The 25,448-nt window shown below is 43.1% G+C and overlaps 1 protein-coding gene across 2 annotated transcripts in view; it reads left to right on the top strand.

Annotated features, from left to right (window-relative positions):
- The window catches only part of vps41 (VPS41 subunit of HOPS complex), a 181,061-nt gene that overhangs the window by 153,601 nt on the left and 2,012 nt on the right, over window positions 1-25,448 (top strand). For both annotated transcript variants that reach the window (XM_067980957.1, XM_067980963.1), the window contains exons 22-28: window positions 44-181; window positions 2,855-2,909; window positions 10,821-10,961; window positions 15,688-15,824; window positions 18,872-18,971; window positions 19,387-19,431; window positions 24,012-24,091. In XM_067980957.1, coding sequence (XP_067837058.1) covers window positions 44-181; window positions 2,855-2,909; window positions 10,821-10,961; window positions 15,688-15,824; window positions 18,872-18,971; window positions 19,387-19,431; window positions 24,012-24,091 — 696 coding nt within the window. The remainder of the gene's footprint in view (window positions 1-43; window positions 182-2,854; window positions 2,910-10,820; window positions 10,962-15,687; window positions 15,825-18,871; window positions 18,972-19,386; window positions 19,432-24,011; window positions 24,092-25,448) is intronic.

Here is a 25,448-nt window from a genome sequence, read left to right as displayed (position 1 = left end):
GGCAGTTATGTTATGACAGCTACTCTGTGCTTCCTTTAAACAGTATTTGCATAACCTGTTCAAGAGAGATCACCATAAAGGACAGAAGTACCACGAACAGCAGATCAGCCTGTACGCCGAATATGATCGACCAAACCTGTTGCCATTCCTGAGAGACAGCACCCATTGTCCACTGGAAAAGGTAAATCGGTCTTGGTAACTCTCTGTAATGTCGCTGACTGCAAGAATACTACTTTTCTCAAGTGGTTATCATTGAGCAATGCAAGGACTTTGGTTGGTTGTTAAATGGAACATGCTAGTGAATTGTTCCTTAGAATCTACAGCACAGAAACAGGCCATTCGGCCCAACTGATCTATGTCAGTATTTATACTTCAAGAGTCTCCTCCCACTCTAATTACCTCTTCCCCCCCCCCCCCTCCCCCATATACATCTGTTCCCTTCTTTTTCATGTACGCATCAAGCCTCCCCTTAAATGCATCAATGCTATCTGCTTCGATTGGCGACGTGGCCCCGCCCAATTGGCGACGTGGCCCCGCCCGATTGGCGACGTGGCCCCGCCCGATTGGCGACGTGGCCCCGCCCGATTGCTGTTACAAGCGTTACCCGATTGGTATTGCATGCACTTTGTTGGTATTAAAACGTTACCTGATTGTGATTCACCTCGGGCAGTGCTGTAATATAAATGCAATATAAGATCTTCCTTTCGAAAGCTCTGACCTTCGCAGTCGAGGCATGGAGAGAATAGACTGCTTAGTAATTACAGTCCTCCATTTTCCTCTATTGCCATTGCTGCATTTGCTGTTTCTCTATCAATTGGGGCCTGTTCTCTCTCCACCCAGCTTTAAATCTCTCTCTCTGCCAAAACTGAAGGACAGATAATGGACTAATTAAATAATAATTCAACTGTTTAGTGTAAACTACTTGCCCTCTCCTTTAAAACCCTCCTTAAAATCCATAATTTTGACCAAATTTTCAGTCACCCCTCCTAATAGCTTCTTTGGCTTGGTGTCTGTTTTTTTCTGATTACACCTTTCCGAAGCTCCTTGGAACATTTTCCTGTGTTAAAGGATCTACATAAATGCAATTTGTCGGGTTTTTTTATTCGTTCATGGGATGTGGGCGTCGCTGGCAAGGCCAGCATTTATTGCCCATCCCTAATTGCCCTTGAGAAGGTGGTGATGAGCCACCTTCTTGAACCGCTGCAGTCCGTGTGGTGACGGTTCTCCCACAGTGCTGTTAGGAAGGGAGTACCAGGATTTTGACCCAGCGACGATGAACGAACAGCGATATATTTCCAAGTCGGGATGGTGTGTGACTTGGAGGGGAACGTGCAGGTGGTGTTGTTCCCATGTGTCTGCTGCTCTTGTCCTTCTAGGTGGTGCAGGTCGTGGGTTTGGGAGGTGCTGTCGAAGAAGCCTTGGCGAGTTGCTGCAGTGCATCCTGTGGATGGTACACACTGCAGCCACAGTGCGCCGGTGGTGAAGTGCATAAAATACAAGAAAGCATATTACACATTAACCCCCCCCTCATTTCAAAATACTTTCTCTTAGCTGGATGCTACTAGGATGACGTCTTACACTGAATAAGCATGCATTGCACAGGCTGGAGTGTACCAAGTCACTGGGAGGTTGGAACGCAATTTGAGGAAATGAAGTGGTTTTCTTGCAGGACCTGTTAATCTTCACCATTTGTCTGCCACTTGGTCCAGACCTAAGGCGAATCCTGGCCAGTTTAGAGGTTGAGAGTTTGCTATGTTTACTGTACAAAACTGGAAATTGGCACGCAAAACCGTACAGTAAATAAAGTATGAAGGGGATTTGGTTAAAGTGGAGAAACATATTCCAAGAGGAGACGGGTGTTTTAGGCTGTAAACTGAGGGCTCCCCTGATAGCTCAGTTGGTGATGGGAGTGAGTAACTAAGCGATACAGAACAGAAAGTCGCCTGGGTCGGCTCCCAGTGCTGCTGTGCTGGGGTCGCATTAGGGAATGTTGCATTCGGCATCAGTGCAGCTGGCACCAGGAAGGGAAAGCTGACAGCTCCTGAATTCTATCCAGTGACGGCCTTCCCCCTCCCCGCCACCCCCCCCCCACAAAAAAATGGAAACATTTAACTGCGATGCACCCCAAAGTGGAATAGCTCATTGTCTAGGCTCATGGGTGAAAATTGGCCACATGGGCAGCTTCCCAGAGACCACCTGACACCTATGAAATTGGGCCCCAGGAAAAAATTAAATAGAAAAACAGAGAAAAATTTACATTGAAAGAAGCAGTGATTAAAAAAAAATTAGTGATATTTATAAAAGGGGAAAAATAGCGAATGATAAGAATGACAGATTGGAAAAACTGGGGTTAAAATTGGAGCAGCAGGACTGAGAATTAAGGGTGCGTTGGGGATAATTCCCCTCAGCACTGAAGTAATGGGGTAAAATTGCTCTTCTACAGTAAGATTGGCGAAGGAAAAGAAAATCAGATGGGGTGTGAAACAAGCTGTCGATTTGCTACTGCCCAAGGCCAATTTCATCCCCAAAGTGTCCCCTCTTTCGGAAAGTTAGCTTCAGCTCCTGCCCACGAGGATTCACCAGCTGAGCACCCATTGAGAGCGAGAAGGAAAAAAGAAAGTTCTGATTTGGTTCTCTCTGGTTTTTGGGACACGTTCCCAGAACCAAACCCTCCTGAGGAACAAATTAAATCTTCACACTCGATGATAAAAGTATATAAAATGCAGGCATGTGCAGCTTCCTAGATATGTCCCAAACCTTCCCCTCCCCTGAGAGAAAACCAGGTGATATATGACTGAATTACTAATAAGGTGAAGTGACAACAGGCTTGATCATTTTTTTTTTCCTCCCACAGGCCCTTGAAATTTGTCAGCAGCGGAACTTTGTCGAAGAGACCGTTTTTCTATTAAGTAAGAACATTTTTGTTGTTGAGCACGTTTTTGGGGGGTGGGGGAAGGGCTCTCTGGAAATGGACTCTGTCTGCATGGACTGACTACTTTGAAGTGAAGGGGCATTAATTCAATATGAGAAGCCAAGTCCAGCAGAATACGTCGCATTGTTCCAGCCGAGATGTCTTCTCCATCTCAAGTTATTTGAAATCTCCCTGGAAAGTTACACGACACAAAAGAACTAAAGCCTGCGAGCAATAAGCCCATAAATTAAACCACTGTGACGTTCCCAATACTGTGGAGTATTGTGGCTACAATAGACCATTACTGGCTCTATTCCGAAAGAGTAACCTTGAAACCTGATATAAGAATCATCAAATCTTACAGCACAGAAGGAGGCCATTCAGCCTGTCATGCTTGTGCTGCCTCTTTGAAAGAGCTGTCCAAATGAGTCCCTCACCCCAGTTTTTTCCCCATCACCAGGCAAATTAATCCTCTTCAAGTACATGTCCAATTGCCTTTTGAAAGTTCCAGTGGACTCTGCTTCCATCACCCTTTCAGGTGGTGTGTTACAGACTTCGAATCATAGAATCGTTACAGCACAGATGGAGGCCATTCGGCCCATCGAGCCTGGACCAGATCTTAACAATCCTTTGTGGGGAAAAAAATTCTCCTCACTTTCCCCCCTAGTTCTTTTGCCAATTATTTTAAATCTATGATCTCTGGTTACCGATCCACTTGCCAGAGGAAACAATTTCTCCCTACCTGCTCTAACAAAACCCCTCAATATGGAATATCTCTATTAGGTCTTGTCTTACTCCTCCCTGCTCTAAGGAGAACAATCCCAGCTTCTCGCAATCTCTCCACGTAACTGAAGTCCGTCATCGCTGGTGTCATCCTGGTAAACCTCCTCTGTACCCTCTCTAAGGCTTTGACATCTTTCCTAAAGTGTGGTGCCCAGAATTGTAAACATAACTCCAGCTGAGGCCTAACCGATGATTTGTAAAGGTTCAACATGACTTCCTTGTTTTTGTATTCAGTGCCCCCATTTACAAAGCCCAGTATCCCATATGCTTTCCTAACCACCTTATCAACTTGCCTTACCACCTTTGAAGATTTGTGAATATGCACCCCCAGATCCCTCTGCTCTTGCACCTCCTCAAAATAGTACCATTTGGATTATACTGTCTCGCCATGTTGTTCCTCCCAAAATGCATCATTCCACACGTATTAAATTACATCTGCCACGTGTCTGCCCATCTCACCAGTCTGTCTTTGTCTTCCTGAAGTCTGTTACTATCCTTCTCACTATTTACTATGTTGCCAAGTTTTGTATCATCCGCAAACTTCGAAATTGTACTCCCTATACCCAAGTCCAGGTCATTTATATAGAACAAGAAAATCAATGGTCCTAATTCCGACCCCTGAGGGACCCCACTGCATACCTCTCCCCAGTTAGAAAAACATCCGTTCACCACTACTCTCTACCTCCTGTCCCTTAGCCAATTACGTACTCAAGTTACCATCGTCCGTTTAATCCCATGTGCTTCTATTTTCCGAATAAGTCTGTTATGTGGTACTTTACCTGAGTTATAGGTGCTAAAGAAACAATGAAGTTGGTTTATTGTAATCACTACCTAAAAAAAAAGCATTTTTTTTTGTGTCGCTGTTTTTGGGGAAGAAAGTCCCTTTTTCCATTAATCTTAGTGTATGTGGTTATGTCTTATTTTATGGTAAACACTGCCCTCTGCTGGCCTTGTCTGCACATTGACATCATAAGTATCAAACAGGGAGGTACACAATTTGATAGTGATTCCTGGAAACTGCCTATATAGTGTGACAAGTAGTTACGAGTAAAATAATATAAAGAACTGATGCACCAAAATACTTTGCCATGGACAGATGCAATATGGATTTAGCCCAGCAATTTCACCCATGATTATCTCAGGTTATTAGCCAGTCCATCAAGAAGGCACTGAATTAAAATAAAGAATTAAGTTATTTGGGCCCTAGTATTATTGATATAGGACTGGACCAAGGTTCACCTTCTCGGGCAGAGATTGGTGCCATGATGCAAGAGAATCTGAACAGGTGGCACGGAGGGGGAGAAAGACCTGTGAGCTCGCAGTGTAGATTTAGATGGGGTAAAATCAAACGAGTAGTACAGTCACCACTACTTACACCGCCCTCGCTTATCACAGGCAGTCGCCTATATTGGACAAATAGTGCTAACCATTTACCAGTAACATAGAAGTCAATTACAAAGGCCCCACTTACGATGTACACCATCCATTCTGTGCAGTTTAATAAATTCGTCACTCCTCCATAAGCAAAACCAAATTATGATGATTTGTCCAATACGTTAATCCCCTGTACTTACTGATTTAAAAGCTCTGTACAGTTATCAACTACGGGAGGCAGTTGGTAAGTGAAGATTTCAGGCAGCTTCAATCTGCTGTTCCCACTGTTAACAGCTGTGGGAGTTATTTCATGCTGCAACCTGTTATAGATTTACCGTCCGCTGCGTATAGCGGGCAAATCGCATTAGCACGAACGTGCTCCCGATATGGGGACTGTAATGAGAAACTTTCTACAGGTTGGCGAATCGGTAATAAGGGGACCCGGACTAGAGATTCTCATCCTATCAGACTGTCTCTGTTCCCTCCAAGTCAGAAGGTCAAGGGTCAAAACCACACAATCTAGGCTGACATTTCAGCACAGTACTGAGGGAGCGCCGCACTGTCGGGGGGGTCAGCACTGAGGGAGCGCCGCACTGTCGGGGGGGTCAGCACTGAGGGAGCGCCGCACTGTTGGCCCGAATTAAACCGAATTAAAAAAAATCTCGGGTAGTCAATTATCACAGTTAACTTCTGCGATTAACAAGTTAATTTTTTTGGCAATTGATTTATTTTTAAACAAGTTAATTGGAGCAAATTACTGCACAGAAGCCTGTGATTGACAGGCGAGTCCACAGCAGGGGAAATGTGATGTGGAGCAGAATGACGCTATGTAGCAGTGCGGGTTTGATGTGTTCCGAGCGCAGAATGGACTCCACCCCCAACCCCCCTACTGCCGAAGTCGACTGGATCGGTGTCTGCACCACCAGAGGCGTCATCTACAAAGTAACCGCTGGGTAACTGAGGCCTCGCTCACTCTGATGCACCCGGATCATGAGGGGGGCACAGGGTACAGCAAGGAGTCACTACAGTAGGATTGGGAACCGGGCTGAAAGAGGCAAAGCCATGGATAACTCCTTTAATTAACCTGATCCATTAAAAGCCTTTTCCTTTCAACTTTGTTCCTCACTTTCGCCTTCTCGTCAATGAGGTCTGTGGGTGGGAGGCTAAGGGAGTGGCATAGAATTTTACAGCACAGAAACAGGCCATTTGGCCCAACTGGTCCATGCCGGTGTTTACAAGTCTCCTCCCTCCCTTTTTCATCTAACACGATCAGCATACCCTTCTATTCCTTTCCCCCTCATGTACTTATCTAGCTTCCCTTTAAATGCATCTATGCTAATCATGTAGTAGCAAGTTCCACATTCTCATCTCTCTCTAAGTAAAGAGGTTTCTCCTGAATTCCTTATTGAATTTATTAGTGACTATCTTATATTTATGGCCCCTAGTTTTGGACTATCCCACAAGTGGAAACATCTCTACGTCTACCCTATTGAACCACTTCACAATTTTAAAGACCTCTAATAGGTCACCCCTCAGTCTTCTTTCGAGAGAAAAGAGCCTCAGCCTGTTCAGTCTTTCCTGATAGTTGAACCCTCTCAGTTCTGGTATCATCCTTGTAATTCTTTTTGCACTTTCTCCAGTGCCTCTATATCCTTTTTGTAATCTGGAGACCAGAACTGTGCACAGTACTATAGGGGAGGGCTCAGGCAGAAATAAAAAAAGGATGAGAGCAAAACCCAGGTTATCAATAGCGTTAAAGGTAATATAAATACTTCAGGTTCAGGAACAAATATAGGAAATAATAACAAAATAACTTTATAAAAATACAACAGAAGTGTTTTAAAAAAAAAATAAGTGCAATGTTAAAATGTTTGTTTAAAAACATCAGGGCACAAGGGCAGGACAGGGTCTGTTGTCCAATTAAAAGTTCTGTACACACATGCACGTAACTTAAGAAATAAAATAAGTGAATTAGAAGCACAAATCCAGCTTAAAGGGTGTGATGTAATGGTCATCACCGAGACCTGGCTACAAACTGGGCATAACTGGGAGATAAATATTCCAGGTTTTAAGGTCTTTAGAAAGAACAGGGAAATTGGAAAAGGAGGAGGATTAACAGTATTGATAAAGGACATTATTACAGCATCAGAAAGAGAGGATATCAGTAAAGGTGAGTAGGCAGTAGAAACTCTCTGGGTGGAATTGAGGAATAGAAAAAGAATACAAGACTTTGGTGGGAGCTGTCTACAGACCTCCTGATAGCAGTGATAAAGTAGCGGGATACATAAATACAGAGATCAGAGAAGCTTGTTGCAAAAGCAGAGTGTTTATAACGGGAGTCTTTAATTTTCACATAGGCTGGGAGAAGCAGAACGGCTGGAGTCTCAAAGGCAGCAAATTTCTTGTGTATTTGGGACAATTTTCTGGAACAAAATGTTCTTGAACCAACAAGAGGACAGGCCATCTTAGATTTAGTAATAAATAATGAGCCTGAATTAGACAATCATCTTAACAGTAAGGGAACACCTAACTAACAAAGACCATAATATGATAGAATTCGATATCAGGTTGGAGAGGGAGAAGGGTGAGTCACGAACCAAGGTTTTGAATTTAGGCACAGCTGACTTTTGAGGGGTGATGCAGAAATTGACCATAATCAACTGGGCAGAACTATTAACTGATAGAACTGGTTGAACAGTGGGAGGATACAAGACCTGTATATGCCCCGAAAGGGCAAGAGCTCTAAGTGTGTAATTAAACAACCCTGGTCAACAAGGGAAGTGAGAGATAATATAAAACTAAAAGAAAGGGCTTATACGAAGGCAAAGAACAGTTTAGATCCCACGGACTGGGAGAGATACAAAGAAAGTGGTAAGAAACGCAAAAAGGGAGTACAAGATAAAGCTTGCGAGGGCTATCAAGGACAACACTAAAGGTTTTTACAAATATATTAAGAGAAGGAGTAATGTGGGCCCCATAATAACAAACGCAGGTGATATTGTAATTGGAAATCAGGAAATGGCAGACTTACTAAACAGTTACTTTGTATCAGTCTTCAAGGGTGAGGTTAAAATATCAGATACACAAGGAAAACTAAAAATAAATCAAGGGGAGGAAGTAACTAGATTAAAAAAAAATGGTGGTGGAGAAACGAATATTGTTAAAGATAGACAAATCTCCAGAACCTGATGGTTTCCACCCCAGGGTATTAAAAGAAGTAGGTAAGGAAATTGTTGATGCGTTAGTCATGATCATCCAAAACTCTCGATTCAGGAATTGTCCCCTTGAATTGGAAAATTGCCATTGTCACTCTACTATTTAAGAAGGGTAAGAGAGATGAACTAGGAAATTACAGGCCTATTAGTCTAACGTCGATTGTGGGGAAGTCACGAGAATATGCTCTAAGGGACAGAGTGACTGGGCATTTGGACAAATATGAGCTGATCAGAGAGAGCCAGCATGGATTTGTAAAGGGTAAGTCATATCAAATGAACCTAGTTGAATTTTTTGAGGAGGTAACTAATGTGGTAGATAAGGGAGTGTCTATGGATGTTATTTATATGGACTTCCAGAAGGCATTTGATAAGGTGCCACATAAGAGACTGTTAACAAAAATGAGAGTGCATGGAATTGGAGGCAATCTATTGACTTGGATACAAAATTGATTTGGATTTAGGGAGACAGAGAGTAGGGTTAATGGGTATGTAGTCAAATAGGCAGGATTGACTAGTGGTGACCCTCGGGGATTTGTTGCGGGGCCTCAGCTTTTCACTATATTTACAAATGGCTTGGATCAAGGAATAGAGAGTCGTATATCTAAATTTGCTGACAACACTAAGCTAGGTGGCACAGTAAATAGTGTAGATGGGAGCAGAAAGTTGCAAATGGACATTGATAGATTAAGTGAGTGGGCAAAACTGTGGCAGATGGAGTTCAATGGGGGAAAGTGTGAGGTCATCCACTTTGGACTGAAGAAAGAAAAATCAGAATATTTTCTAAATGTTGAGAAGCTAGGAAGTGTGGATGAGCAGAGAGATTTAGGGGTCCAAGTAAAGAAATCACTAAAAGCTGGTGGACAGATACAAAAAATAATTAAAAGGCTAATGGAATGTTGGTCTCAAGAGGGCTGGAATACAAAGGGGTGGAAGTTATGTTACAGTTGTACAGAGCTCTGGTTAGATCCCATCTGGAGACTGCACTCAGTTCTGGGCACAGCATCTCAGGAAGGCTATATTGGCCTTGGAGGGGGTGCAGTGCAGATTCACCAGAATGATACCAGGGCTAAAAGGATTAAATTATGAGAACAGGTTGCATAGACTAGGCTTGTATTCCATCGAGAATAGAAGATTAAGGAGTGATCTAATTGAGGTGTTTAAGATGATTAAAGGATTTGATAGGGTAAATAGAGATAAACTATTTCCACTGGTGGGGGAGTCCAGAACAAGGGGGCGTAACCTTAAAATTAGAGCTAGGCCGCTCAGGGGTGATGTCAGAAAGCACTTCATCACACAAAATGTAGTGGAAATCTGGAACTCTCTTCCCCCCCAAAAAAGCTGTTGAGGCTAGGTCAATTGAAAATTTCAAAACTGAGATTGATAAGTTTTTTTTAGGCAAGGGTATTAAGAGTTCGGTGTCAAGGCGGGACGATGAGTTATAAGATACAGATTAACTGTGATGTAATTAATGGCGGAACAGGCTCGAGGGGCTGAAAGGCCTACTCCTGTTCCTATGTTCATAACCAAGGTTCCATATAAGTTTAACATGACTCCTCTGCTTTTGAATTCTATTCCTCTAGAAATGAACCCCAGTGCATTGTTTGCACTTCTTATGGCTTTAACTTGTGTTGCTGCTTTTAATGATCTGTGAATCCGTAGCCCTGGATCCTTTTGCGCTTCTACCCCTATTTAGTCTCTTATTTTCCATGGGGCATGTGGCCTCCTTATTTCTCCCACCAAAATGTGTCAACTCACACTTATCTATATTGAACTTAATTTGCCATTTATACACTCGGTAAAACTGCAGATTTAACTGTGCCATTTGGAGCGCTCAAGTTCCAGAACTGGATGGGACTTTTATAGAACTTTTAAACCACAGGTGAAAGTCACCTGTTGCTGGCTCAGTTGTGCAAATATCTGGTTCTCTTGTAGCAAAAGTTGCCATGTCTGTGGGTATTAAGATGGGGAGGAGCTCCCAGAACTGGGAAGATGCTCAGAATATCTTGTGTTGTGGAGATGGTCTTCCCAGATCCTTGGTTTCCTCGCTGTGCATCGGGTCTCTTTGAATAATTTAGTATCTTACTCTTAAGTTGAGATTTGCATCCGAACTTTTATTTCTGTCATGCCAACATCTAAGAATATTATTTGGTGATCAGACAGTATCTTCGTTGGCTGTGAAGTGCTTTGGGACGTCCTGAGGTAGCGAAAGACGCTATATAAATGCAAGTCTTTTTTATCTTTTGGTCTGCTCTATGGATGGAGGTGTATTTTTTTCCTGATGGCTCAAGTCCCCCAGACTCCCTATTTTAAGAGATTGTAACACCTACAAGATAGTCAGTGGTGGTTTGCTCGCCCGATTTACAGCCCCACCTGTTTTACATCTCGCCCGATTTTTTTCTGTTGAAGTTTTCCGCCTAGCGTTAAAAGTTTAAAATCTATCCCACTGTAATTTCAGATGGAGCAGTGGGAATAAAAAGTTGGGATTGGTGATTGGGTCTCTCCTCAACTGCAGTCTGATGTTTTCTTTTCTCATACAGGTAGAATGGGTAATAGTCGGCGTGCCCTGCAAATGATAACTGAGGAACTGCAAGACGTGGACAAGGCCATTGAGTTTGCAAAGGAGCAAGATGATGCTGAGCTGTGGGAGGACCTTATCTCCCATTCCATCGACAAACCACGTATGTAGATGGTCTTAAATCATCAGAAATATTAGACAGTTTGCTGATATTAAATAACTTGCTGCGTTTCTGTGCTGAAACCTGCCAAGGCACTTACAACTGCACTTTCAAGCTCTCAACTGCCTAGCCTTTGGCCCTCCATTACCGCTTGTGCAACTGTTGATCTGCTCAACCACTCCCTCACCTCCATCTTTGATGCCTTTGTCCCCAGTAAAACCTTTAATCATTCCAATCCTGTTCGTTCTCCTCCGATGTGGTCCCCATCTTCGCTCCCTCAAGTCCAAGAGCGGCAGACTTCAGCGTATCTGGCGCACAACTGGTTTAACCACCCATCGCCAGATCTGGCTGGGCCATGTCAATCACTATCAGTTCCTCACTCTCCTCTCTCACTACTCGACTCCAGGATCACCTCGCAAGCAAAGATAAAACTGGTTACTTTTCTCCTCTACCAACCGTCTCCTTAAACCCTTCTTCCCTGCCCTCTCCATCAATCATTCAAACAACAAGTACAAGGGGCTCATGGACTTCGAAATCATTAAGATTAAGACCATCCGTCTCTACTGCTTGCCCACCAAGCGAAACCTCCCCCGCTTGAAGGGGAAGAAGCAGCATAGAACGCGGGTGTTTCTCTAGTTTCTTTCCTACCTCCCCTCATGCCCTCTCCGAGCTCATCTTGTCCATGAGATCCACCTCCTCCTCTGACCCTATTTCCACTAAATTGCTGATCACCCAACTTCCTTTCCTGGCTTCCATACTTGCTCACATTGTAAGTGGTTCCCTCTCTTCATGTACTGACCCCTTCCATTTCAAAACAGGCTTCATAGAATTACATAGATTGTATAGCACAGAAACAGGCCATCCAGCCCAACATGGTCCATGCCAGCGTTAATGCTGCACACTAGTCTCCTCCCTCCCTACTTCATCGAATCCGATCAGCATATCCTTTTTTTTCAAAAAACCCACCCTCGATCCCTGTGTTGTTGCAAACCACCACCACATCTCCAACCTCCCATTACTCTCAAGACCTTGAAAGTGTTGTCACCTCCCAAATCCATGCCCATCTTTCACGCAACTCCATGTTTGAATCTCTCCAATCAGGTTTCCGCCCCTGCCACAGCACTGAAACGGATCTAATCAAAGTTACAAGTGACATTTTCTGTGACTGGGACTGACTGTAACCGTGGTGCACTATCATTCCTGGACTGCATTTGCCTGGTTCCACTTTTACCTGACCAATCATAACCAGAGCATCTCCACAAACTGCTTCTCTTCCCACCCCTGTACTGTTACCTCTGGAGCCCTCCAAGGATCTATCCTTGGCCCTCTCCACTTCCTCAGCTACCTGCTGCCCCTTGGTGACATCATCCAAAGACATGGGGTCAATTTCCACAAGTACGCTAATGACACCGAGCTCTCCCTCTCCTCCATCTCTCTCGATCCCTCGACTGACTGTGTTGTCAGACTGCTTGTCCAACATCCTGTCTTGGATCAGCCTCAACTTCGTCCAGTTAAACATTGGGAAAACCAAAGCCATCATTTTCAGCCCCCACCACAAGCCCCGTTCCCTTCTCGCTGATCCTTTCGCCTTCCCCAGCCACTAGGTTAGATTGAATCAGATGGTTTACAACCTCAGCATCCGATTCGACCCCTGCCTGAGATTCTGACCCCATATCCTCTCCATCACAAAAACTGCCTACTTCCACCTCCGTAACATCATCCACTTCCACTCCTGCCTCAGCCCATCATCTGCTGCAACTCTCATCTCTAGACTTGACTATTACGATGCTCTCCTGGCCGGACTCTCATCCTCCATGCTCTGTAGACTTGAGCTCATCCAAAACTCTGCTGCCCTTTTCCTAACTTGCACCAAGTCCCACCCGTCCATCACCCCTGTGCTCACTGACCTACGTTGGCTCCCAGTCCCCCAGCTCCTCCAATTTAAAATTCTCATCCTCATGTTAAATTCCTTCATGGCCTCACCCCCTCCCTATCTGTGTACCCTCATACAGCTCTAGAGCACCCCCCCCACCCAAAACTCTACCGTTCTCTGCCTCTGGCCTCCTATGCATCCCCCACTCCCTTCACCCCAGCCCAAAGCTCTGGAATTCCCTCCATAAATTTCTCCACCTTTCCTCCTTTAAGACCCTCTTTAAAACCCTCACCTGTCCTAATGTCTCCTCTTTGGCTTGGCATCCGTTTTTGTCTGAGTACTCTCCTATGAAGCATCTTGGGAAATTTTTCTACATCAAAAGCGCTGTATAAATGCAAGTTGTTGTTTGGGAAACAGAATTGACAAGCGACCTTTGTTCAGTGCAATTTTATCTTCTTTCATTTTTTAAATTCATTACTACCCAAGAAGAATTTAATCACAATTTATGCGCATGGTTATCTATGGAGCCCTTTGCGCGACCAATTATAGGCCAGACTCAAGCCACTAATAGAGGCTACATAGGTGAGACTGAATTGCTCAAACATGGTAAACTCTACTTTATAAAGATCAAAAAAATTTCCAAAGTGCTCCAGGAGGAAAAAAAATTAACAAACTAAAAGTTACCTTTATTCCTGTCTTTGTTCTCATGCTCCTCTCAATTCTGGCTCCCTTTCAAGTTGTATCTTGTACCCTGAGCATAACGTGCTGGTTTCTTGTACTGAGTGATGTAAGACATGCCCTACCACTACTGATGACTTCTTATTTCAGTTTAATTGCTCTTCCTCTCTGTCCTCATTCCTCCTCACTTTCTTTCCCTCCATGGACTGCTATACCCTACCTCTGCAACCTTCTCCAACTCCGTACGTATTCCCCTGCCCAGTCCACTACCACCATCAACGATGGAGCCTTTAGCCACTGAACTCTGGAACTGTCTCTAAACCTCTTCACTTGCCTATCTCTCTCCTCTGCTTGTCTTTTAGATGGGGACTTCGTTATTCAGTAACGGTTAGTGTCATCTCTGAGATAACAATCCGCCACTTTTAATAACATTAGCCAGGTCTTAGATGAAAATTAAAATTGCGGTCAACAGATTTCCTGAGGGGACCCACTAAAAAATTGTAATAAGAGGCTTGTCCTTTTATCATTATCAGATTGGTGCCTCCTCAGAGGGAAGTCACCCGTTTAGTCTGCTGGTTGTGCCATATGTGGCAACGGTGTCATATCCTATTAAAGGCCGTAACAGTCGCAGGAACTGTTCTCAGGCTGTGTGCTGGACATCAAAAATCCCTCCATTTCTGGACTGTAAAACTCATAGGTTAGCCAATTTGCGCTCAAGCCAAATTTCTGATCAAACACGTTGTGATTGAGATGATGCAGCAGCTTCTCATTCACTCTGGTTTTCATGAGCTTGGATATGATCTGTAACACAAGAAACTGACCGGCCTTTGAAAGCACAAGCTCCTGTTCTACCAAGATTTTTTTTCAAAGACGTGGTTTCATTGTCACTTGTGAAATCTGTATAACTGGATAGTTTGTGGTATAACTGGAATCATTCAGCACAATTGTACTCTTACATTTTATCTAGATGGGTCATGGTGTATGTACATTCACACACAATGGTCTTAGCTGTGGGTATCGTAGGTTGCGTATAGATAGGTAGCAAGGTTGAGATTGCCACTTGGTTCATTGATGCAAGCTGAACTAGCAGAAGCAGGGTTGGGATATCTTGGCCACTAGGTGCCAATAGACCACAGGAAACTCCTGGGTCAAGCTTTTGAGAGAGATGTTTAACCTTCTCTGATTTGGATTTGGCTGATTGGACTCCTGTACTTCAGTGCAACTTTCTGTATTTGCTGAAATGTCAGATATCATGTCCAACATTCCCACCTTATCCTCAGAGGAGAGACACTGGAGTTGGGCCGAATATCGGAAACAGATTTGACAGTCTCCCACATGTCCTTGGAGCCTGTCTGGAATTGTGCAGTTTGAAGTTCACCTTAGACTTGAGCCCCTGGCTAGCTGGTTACTAGGACATTTGATATGCACTGTCCTGCCTGATTTCCTGCCACCTCCCAAAACATTTCCTCTCTTTTTGGTCAGTTCTTTCATCTTTTAGTGAGTAAGGGATGGATCGAATGCACATTCTGTTTGTGTCTGAGCTGGGCAGGGGGAAGGAGAGTAAGGAGGTCACTAAATCTACATTGTGATGTAGGGATATCGGCACCTACAGATCTATAATGGAATTGTTTAGTGTAGAAAAAGTAAGGAGGATGTGTTAAAACTGCTCTCCTTTTTGACTAGGGACGGAGTTCAATTGCAGTTTGACCATTTGAGGAGTTCCAGGCCCTCCAGTGGTTGCCTGCATTGTACTCTACCCAGGTCACAGTTCAGGTCACGTCATTGTGTTTCTGGCCTTGTGCTCTGACCTTTACAAAAGTCTTCATCTCCCCATTTCCAAACACCTTCATATAAAAACTATATAAAGCAAAGTCTGAAATTTGTAGGCATGTGAGCTCTAAGGCTGCGTAGCTGCTGACCTTCCTTTCAGCTACTTTTGAGGAAAATGGGAAATATGATGATTTTATTTCCAAGCAGTCGCTAATTGTGTTTTTTTAAACTAGTCTTGAAGGATAACTCATCAGTTTAAAAGCACTAATATTCTACAGTATGGGATGGGATCTGAGATGTTGGGATTCAGTGCTTGGTTGATCTGCAGCTAGCTGGTACGTGAATCCTGTCCACTGGGCCAGTCCCCGAAACTGCCTGCTAACAAACACTTCTCTCCCATCCCCACAGCATTTATAACTGGACTGTTGAACAATATTGGGACCCATGTTGATCCAATCCTTTTGATCTACCGAATAAAGGAAGGCATGGAGATCCCTAACCTGAGGGATTCGTTGGTGAAAATCCTTCAAGATTATAACTTACAGGTCAGTATTGGAGAAAAGGGGAATGAGGAAAAATAACATGGGGTAGAATTTCGACAGGCGTTCTCCCCATCTCCTGACGTGACTTCAGCGAAAGATCGGCAGAAACTTGCTCCCTGGTTCCCACCGATCTTCCGCTGGAGTTGCTGTAGAAGGTGGAGAGAATCCCTGTGGAAATTCAACCCATTGTTTGTTGCAAAGTCAAGTTTACTGTTCTCGTTGTGTAACTAACCTAAACAGCTGCATTTAGATAGTTTGGCATTTATTGTAAATAACTATCACATTTTGATGAGGGCGCAATGCAACTGAATCTTAGACTGTGTAAAATAGATGGTTTGAAAGGTGCCAATGGCATTTTGGGCCGCGTTCATCTGGGCCCTGCTCCTCCCAATACTTACAGATCCCAGCAATCCCTTATTTTGAGAGATTCCAGTGCTCTCAAACATGTTGCACCCCAGCACCTCCTGCCCCCTCCTAACTCCCAATTCTAGAACTACTCCCGGACCCTGAGGCCTGCCTCACCAATCCCCCCAGATCACAGCATCCTTCTTCCATTGATCCTAGATTCCAGGACCTGCCCCAGTGTTCCGAGAATCTCCATCTCCAGTGAGCTCCCCTCCCAGTGCTCCCAAATCCTAGATGCCCCTGACAATACTGCTAGACCGTGAGACCGTATCGCCAAATCCCAGGCCTTGTTCTCAGGGTCGTCCGCAGTGCTGAGAAGTCAGTGTCCCTGGTAATACTACTTGGTATATAACACCCCTGTTCCTATAAAACGTCCAACTTGTCACGAGTGGAAGATCCGTTAGTATATATTGAAGGTATTGGGTAAGCATCACACTTCTTATCAAACTTCAGACTCCTCACAAATGTGAGGCTGTGACTTACTGTGGGCAATGAGAGAGTCATGGTCTTACCTTTTCTTTTTGATCGTATGCCTTTTCGCCTCCTCTTCATTCCTCAGCACAGACCAGGAATCGAACCTGGGACCTTCTTGACCTGTGTGGGGCTTAACTACTCAATGGATAAACTCAGTGAGCCATTGGGAAGAGCCAATAACAAACTGCTAAGGACAGAGGCTGTTTTAGCTTTAGAGTATCACTATTTCCAAACGAGCCAGTGGAATGTTAATGAAGGGTTAGGGCAGCAGTTATCATCAGATCTCGCCGGAGATGCTGATATTTGTAAAGAGTGGGGCAGTATAGCAGTTTTTATTAGATGCACAAAAGCAAGGAAGCTATGCTAAACCTTTATAAAACACTCGTTAGGCCCCAGTTGGAGTATTGTGTCCAATCCTGGGCACCACACTTTAGGAAAGATGTCAAGCCCTTGGAGAGGGTGCATAAGAGATTTATTAGAATGGTACCGGGGATGAGGGACTTCAGTTATGTGGAGAGACTGAAGAAGCTGGGGTTGTTCTCCTTAGAGCAGAGAAGGTTAAGGGGAGATTTGATAGAGGTGTTCAAAATCATAAAGGGTTTTGATAGAGTATATAAAGAGAAACAGTTTCCAATGGCAGAAGGGTTGGTAACCAGAGGACGCAAATTTAAGTTGACTGGCAAAAGATCCAGAGCGACATGATGGGAAAAAAAATTACGCAGAGTTGTAATGATCTGGAAAACATAGAAAATAGGAGCAGGAGTAGGCCATTGGGCCCTTCGAGCCTGCTTTGCCATTCAGTATGATCATGGCTGATCCTCTATCTCAATACCCGCTCTCTCCCAATACCCCTTGATGCCTTTTGTGTCTAGAAATCTATCTAGCTCCTTTTTAAATATATTCAGTGACTTGGCCTCCACAGCCTTCTGTGGTAGAGAATTCCACAGGTTCACCACCCTCTGAGTGAAGAAATTTCTCCTCATCTCAGTCCTAAATATCCTACCCTGTATCCTGAGACTGTGACCCCTTGTTCTGGACCTCCCCAGCCAGGGGAAACATCCTCCCTGCATCCAGTCTGTCTAGCCCTGTCAGAATTTTATATGTTTCAATGAGATCCCATCTCATTCTTCTAAACTCGAGTGAATACAGGCAGAGTCGACCCAATCTCTCTGGAATGCACTGCCTGAAAGGGTGGTGGAAGCAGATTCAATAGTAACTTTCAAAAGGGAGTTGGATAAATACTTGAAGTGGAAAAATTTGCAGGGCTCTGGGGAAAAAGAAGGGGAGTGGGACTAATTGGATAGCTCTTTCAAAGAGGTATGACGGGCCTCTTTCAAAGGCACGATGGGGCCAAATGGCCTCCTTCTGTGCTCTTGTCATTCTATGATTCTGTGCTGTTATCATTCTATCATTCTGCGATTCTATGACTTCATTTTTGCACCTGATTTTGCATTATCTAGTCAGTAGTAGAGTTCGAACCTCAACCGGATATGCCTCTGATGAGAAAAGCTATTTTAGTTCTTGCAAGTTTCTAATAAAGTGACAGCTTTCAAGCTGACTGATACCCACATGGTTCCTGATTTACTTTTAACGAGTACAGTAGTGTCAGCTTGCCTTTGAGTCATACGGTTGATGATTCAAGCCCCAGTGGTGCATAATCTAGGGCGACACTTCAATGCAGTACCAATTGTCAGAGGTATCGTCTTTTGGATGAGATGTTAAACTAGGGCCCCATCTCACTGCTTCCATGGTTCCTGTGGATTTCATGGCACTATATGAAGAGCAGGGAGTTTTCTTTGTGTCCTGGCCAACATTCTTCCCTCAATCAACACCAGCAAAAACCGATTAACTGGTCATTCATCTTATTTCTTGTTTGTGGGACCTTGTGTGCAAATTGGCTACGACAACGACTGCCCTTCAGAAGTATTTCATTGGCTGCAAGGCACTTTGAGATGTCTCGAGGACATGATAAGGTACTATATAAATGCAAATTCTTTCTTTGCTCTATCTTCAATAGTTAAGTGACAGAGTATAACACAACCCCTCCCTTTGCCCCCTCACCCAACACACCTCACCCTGGCAGCATCTTAACAAAAAGGAAAGTGTCTTAGATTTTTAAAAAAAGACCATTTATATTTTTTATTTCAGCTGTGCTCATTTTTTCTTTGCAGATTTTGCTGCGGGAGGGGTGTAAAAAGATTATTGTTTCTGACTGTTTGACATTGCTGAAAAAAATGCATAAAACCCAGCTGAGAGGCGTTCGCGTTGATGGTAAGCAACCCTTTCGCATCTATCCATATCACAGAGGCCGCTGCACTTTTAGGCGAGACTGTAATTAAACTCGTGCTGAATGTTGTTAACATTGAGTATTTCTGGTTAATGTGGAGAAATACTCTGCGTGGCATTATTTTTTCACACCGAACAGCCAACACTCTGACTAACACTCAATAAAATGTGTTCGGAGCTAAAATGTAAATATTCCTCTAATAAGGAAGAATGAAGGTCAGAAAAGTTTAGGAATCTGATTTTACGAGTGGAATTAGACTGTTTTTTGGTACTTCCTTTCTGGGGGTTTCTCCTGGTTTTACTATCTTTAGATGTTTGGTTCAGGTCAGATAATTATCCTTTGATGGAAATGATGTCTCACCAGCAGAATGTACAATAATCCCTATCTGTTTTCTTGCAGAAGAGAATATATGTGAATCGTGTCATGCTCCCATATTGCCTGCAGGTAGGTGACGTTTGGGTCAGTGGGGAGGGGGAGAGGAAACCTTGTAAATCTGAACTGCACAAAGCACTTTGTCGTGTTATTTATCTGATTTGCATGCAAAGTAAAACTCCATACACTTAAGCTGGAGGTCCTGCCTTTCATTATTCAGCAGCAAGATATGTGACCCAGCAGTTCTGTTATTCTGAGTTCCTTTGCGCAAGTGTGCTCCAGATCAGTTTTCTTTTCTTCTTTGATGCTCCAAAGATAGTTTTAGTGTTAAATTGATGTTTTGACTGAGCTTGAAGGAAGTTTAACCATTTAACCTATTTCCATTCAAATGTCTCCCCTTTTGAATAAAGAAAACAGCCTCGTGAATCTATAGCGTTTTCGTTCAAATGATCAATATATTTATCTAAAGTCTTCCATCTGGTGTATGTCTGTGGCTCATGGGATAATATTGTTTCTTGTGTCTGTAGCATGCAAAGTATTCTGATTGTCTCAAATTCCTCATTTCCTTAAACCACTGTATGTGAAACGATTTTTTCACTCTCAATTCCTAAAAATGCAACTTTCCGTACTGGGTTGCTAGTCCAGTACCATACCTTCTGCTTTGTAGTCTGTTGCCTAGGAGAGAAATCTTATATCTCCCGATAAAGAGTCCAAATGATTAGGCTCATAGGACAGTCATGTCTTTGCACAGGAATCAATGCAGGTTGAGACTAAACCTGCACTGAGCAGTGTTCTCTCACTTTGTGGTTATTCACTGGTTTTTCAGAGACAATACCTTCCAATGGTTGACTTCTTTTAAACTGGTTTACTATAGTAGGAGCCAGTGGTTGATGCTGTCAATGTGGAAGCACAGTTAGTTGCCTTAGGATCTTGCGTTATGGGATTGACTGTGTTAGTGAGCGTTCCACAAGAACTGCAGCAGCACCTGCTACACATTCACTTCACTGGGATGGAGCATCTCCGATGAGTTAGTGGAAGAGCTGTTGTACAGTTCGAAATGCCGCCAACAGAATCCTTGTGCAATTTGAGGTTTGGCATCCAAGAGCAAGGATTCCAATCATGGTTCAGCCTGTTCAGTCTACAGGACTAATGAGGGATAACAGAAGCCATTTCATGACTTCGGTTCAGGGTACCAGCGTCTTGTACCATGAGGCCCCTCTTAGTACCAAGAATATTGAGGGGTGATCTGATCGATGTGTTTAAATGTTAAACGGATTCGATAGGGTAGATACAGGGAAACTATTTCCTCTGATGGGGGAAATCAAGAATGAGGGGACATAATCTTAAAATGGTAGACCATTCAGGAGGGAAATCGGGAAGCACTTTTTCACACAAAGGGTAGTAGAAATCTGAAACTCTCTCCCCAAAAGGCTGTGGATGCTGGGACAATTGGAGCTTTCAAAACTGAAATCAATAGATTTTTGTTAAGTAAAGGGATAAAGGAATATGGAGCTAAGGCAGATAAATGGAGTTGAGGTACAGATCAGCCATAATCTAATTGAATGGCGGAGTAGGCTCGAGGGGAGGAATGGCCTAGCCTTGTTCTTCAGTTATGGTCCGGCTCCATTATTGGCAATGGTGCAAAAGTTCTGGGTTCCGACGTGGTTAATGTTCATAGATGTTCAACTGTGCCTGGTACCTGGCTGATATTTTGGTGGTGGTTGCAATCGCAGCCTTATCTGACTTGTCAATGATTTTCCACATCGTTCACCTGAGGAAGGAGGTAGCCTCCGAAAGCTTGTGAATTTAAAATAAAATTGCTGGACTATAACTTGGTGTTGTAAAATTGTTTACAATTGACTTGTCAATGGTATTGGACTTGTTACCTTCAGCCCCTTAAGGATCAAACAAATGTTTCTTGGAGGTAATTCCTGTTTGGAGTTTGAAGTGGAGCACCTGCCAATCACCTTCCTCCATTCTGGTGCAACTTCATGTACAATGTCTCTTTGCTTCCTCTGAGCTACTTTTGGGCCATTCCCAAATTTTTCCCCTATTCCATGTCTTCTTGCTTTTCTAAAATCTGAATATACACCTTCTATTGAGTTCCCCATATCTTCTCAAAGAAGACCATTAGATTTGTCAGGCATGATCTCCTTCCCAGAAACTCATGTGGACACTCTATCTTCCATATTTCTCCAGGTACTTCGTTATCCCCATTATTATCTACAGATGTCAAGATTGTTGGCCTCTGATTACCTTCCTGCCTCTGTTTAGAAATTGGCATGGTGTGTGCTTTTCTCCAATCCTTGGGTCCTCTTCCTATTTCCAGTGAATCTCTAAAAATGTCCCAAGTTTCCAAGTGGCAAAGTTCCCAGATGGCCTACAAGAAAGAAAGTCAGTGTTCAGATCTCTGTTCTTTGTTGAATTGATTTCAGATCCCATTTGACCTGGTACAGATTTCCTTTTATGTGGTTGCAATGGTTACTATGTAGCAGTCATTGGGTTACAATGACTGCTACATTGTAACCCAATGACATAGCATTACATAGAATTTACAGCACAGACACAGGCCATTCGGCCCAACTGGTCCATGCTGGTGTTTATGCTCCGCACGAGCCTCCTCCCACCCTACTTCATCTAACCCTGTCTGCACATCCTTGTATTCCTTTCTACCTCATGTACTTATGTAGCTTCCCCTTAAAGGCATCTATGCTGTTCACCTCAACCACCCCATGTGGTAGCTCGTTCCAAATTCTAACCACTCTCTGGGTAAAGAAGTTTCTCCTGAATTCTTTATTGGATTTATTGATGGCTATCATATTTATGGCCCCTAGTTTTGGACTTCCCCCACAAGTGGAAACTTCTTCTCTACGTCTACCCTATCAAATCCCTTCATAATTTTAAAGACCTCTATCAGGTCACCCCTCCACTGTCTCTTTCCTAGAGAAAAGAGCCCTAGTCCTGATAGTTATAGCCTCTCAGTTCTGGTATCATACGTGTAAATTTTTTTTGCATTTTCTCCAGTGCCTTTATATCCTTTTTGTAACATGGAGACCAGAACTGTACACAGTATTCTAAGTGCGCTTTTCAATTCTATTCCTCTGGAAATGAACCCCGGGACTTTGATTGCTTTTATTTTTATGGTCTTCCGAACTTACATTAAGTTTAATGATTTGTGAATGTGTACCCCATGATTTGTGAATGGCTAAGCATGGAGAATAGCTCAATAAACTGTCACTACATTTTTCTTAACCCTACGGGGCATTAGTTCAGCGTTCCACGTTGCAAATATGTTTTCTCCATGTAAGGGTAGGTCATGTCTAACGAGCCTAATTGAATTTTTTGAGGAAGTAACTAAAGTAGTGGACAGGAGAATGTCTATGGATGTAGTTTATACGGACTTCCAGAAGGCATTTGATAAGGTTCCACATAAGAGACGGTTAGCTAAAATTAAAGCTCATGGAATTGAAGGCAAATTATTGACCTGTTAGGAGGTGGGTTAGACGATAGAAGATAGAATAGGGATAATAGGTATGTACTTGAATTGGAAGGAAGTGTCTAGCGGTGTCCCACAAGGATCTGTGCTGGGGCCTCAACTATTCACTATATTTATTAATGACTTAGATAACACAATAGAGAACCGTATATCCAAGTTTGCCGATGACACAAAGATTGATTGCATAGTAAGTAGTGCAGACAGGAGCATAAGATTACAAAGAGACATTGATAGATTAAGTGAGTGGGCAAAGCTGTGGCAGATGGATTTCAACACAGGTAAGTGTGAGGTCATCTATTTTGCACCAAAAAAGAATAGATCTGAGTTTTTTAAATGGCGTAAAGCTAGGGACAGTGGAGGTCCAAAGATATTTAGGGGTCACTTAAAATTTTGTAGTCAGGTATAAAAATAATTTAAAAGGCTAATGGAATGTTAGCCCTTTATAACTAAAGGGCTAGACTATAAAGGGGGGGGGGGGAAGTTTTGCTACAACTACACAAAGCCCTGGTTAGACCACATCTGGAGTACTGTGTACAGTTCTGGGCACCGCACCTTAGAAAGGATATATTGGCCTTGGAAGGAGTGCAGCGCAGATTCACCCGAATGTTACCAGGGCTCCAAGGGTTAGATTATGAGGAGAGATTACATAAACTAGGGTTGTATTCCCTGGAATATATAGAAGATTAAGGGGTGATTTGATTTGAGGTTTTCACGATTTTGAAAGGAAGTGATAGGGTAGATGGAGAGAAACTTTTTCCGTTGGTGGGCGAGTCTAGGACAAGGGGACGTAACCTTAAATCAGAGCCAGGTCATTCAGGAGAGAAGTTAGAAAACACTTCTTCACGCAAAGGGTGGTAGAAGTGTGGAACTCTCTCCCACAAAAAGCAGTAGATGCTAGCTCAATTAATAATTTTAAATCTGAGATTGATAGATTTTTGCTAGCCACGGGTATTAAGGAATGTGGAGTTAGGTCACAGATCAGCCATGATCTCACAAATGGCGTAACAGGCTTGAGGGGATGAATGGCCTATTCCTGTTCCCGCGTTCCAATCAGCTCCTTTTCATTGTTGACTTTATTGATTTTACTGCACTTAGCGTTCGAACTTTTAATGTTTAGGTTCTGTATGAGTGACCGTTATGTCTTTCCTCATTTCAGACGCTGCAAAACCATTCAGTGTGGTGGTCTTCCACTGCAGGCATATGTTTCACAAGGATTGCCTTCCTACTCCTAGCTTGGTATGTTGTTGACTCTGATAGTTTGTGTAGAGTAATAAGGGCCATGTCATTTGTTGAAATGTTATTCCCATTTTTACTGTGCTCACATTGTTGTTGTATGTTGCCATGTTTATTAACCCTCTATTGCTACAAACTGTGACTGACAATAGTGATTCCCATGCCGTTTCTTTTCCGACTTCATATAAAACTTGAGAAAAATATTCTAAAAGTACAACAAAAATATTTTTCCACATCATTCAACTGCAGTGAGAAGTCCTGTGTTGAGTACTGTTTGACATGTCTATAATTCTTTAGGTAAAAGTGTCTGATATGTTAAAGGTTCTTTGTTTGCAGTTTTTAATCAATATATATTGACTCTTTAGAATGATGCCTTATTGAGTTTTCTAAAACAGATTTTGCACAGGAGAGCTGACTGTCAGCCTACATGAGTTTCCAAAAGATTTTTTTTTTGTCTCCTGAGATTTGGTTCTGTTGCTTCTTTCAGTTGCACGTGGAGACCACATCTGGTGTAATCTGGAAAATTTTATCTCATCTCGCCTCTCCAGCATATATCGAAAAATATATATGTGTAACCTAAATAAAACCCCTTCTGGCACTCTTTTATTAGAACAGTACAAAAGGGAGAAAGCAGGAAAATGGGAATGTGTAAAATCAGCCGCCGCACAGGCAGGAAGGGCTGAATGGCCTCCTCAGGCTCTTAAAAATTCCATGGGGGTGAAATTGGTCTTTGGCAGTAGTGCGAAACGGAGGATAGTGAATCGACTGCCCATTTTACACCATTGTTTACCATTGAAGGCAATAGAAATTAATATCGGGGAGGATGTGTAAAATGGATGCTGATTCGCTATCCTCCGTTTTGCACGACTGCCAAAGACCAATTTTACCCTCCATGTTTCTACAATCAGTAAAATAGCCATTGAATAATTGTAAAAGAGTTGCTGATTTTTTTTTCATCATTTTGATTTTCAGCTGCATTATTCTCCCCCCCCCCCCCCCCCCCCCCGCCCCACCTTCATCCCTGACTTTTTAATTTTTTTTTTGAAAATAAAAACTGAAAAAGTTATGAGAAAATTTAAAAACTGGAAATGAAGGGACCTGGATATCCCGGTGTCACCCATTTCCAGTCGGAGGGTTCCTTTTGGTTTATGTTGTGTCCAAGTCCGAAAAGACAAACAACAACAACTTGCATTTATATAGCACCTTTTAACGTAGTAAAACGTCCCAAGGCGCTTCATAGAGCGTTATCAGACAAAATTTGACACTGAGCCACATAAGGAGATATTAGGACAGGTCAAAGAGGTAAGCTTTAGGCAGCATCTTAAAGGAGGAGAGAGAGGCGGAGAGGTTTAGGGAGGGA

The sequence above is a fragment of the Heptranchias perlo genome, chromosome 3 (genome assembly GCF_035084215.1).
Source record: "Heptranchias perlo isolate sHepPer1 chromosome 3, sHepPer1.hap1, whole genome shotgun sequence".
In the NCBI taxonomy this organism is placed as follows: Eukaryota; Metazoa; Chordata; class Chondrichthyes; order Hexanchiformes; family Hexanchidae; genus Heptranchias; species Heptranchias perlo.
The sequence above is the reverse complement of the archived record's forward strand: the minus strand, read 5'-3'. Positions and strand labels throughout refer to the sequence as shown.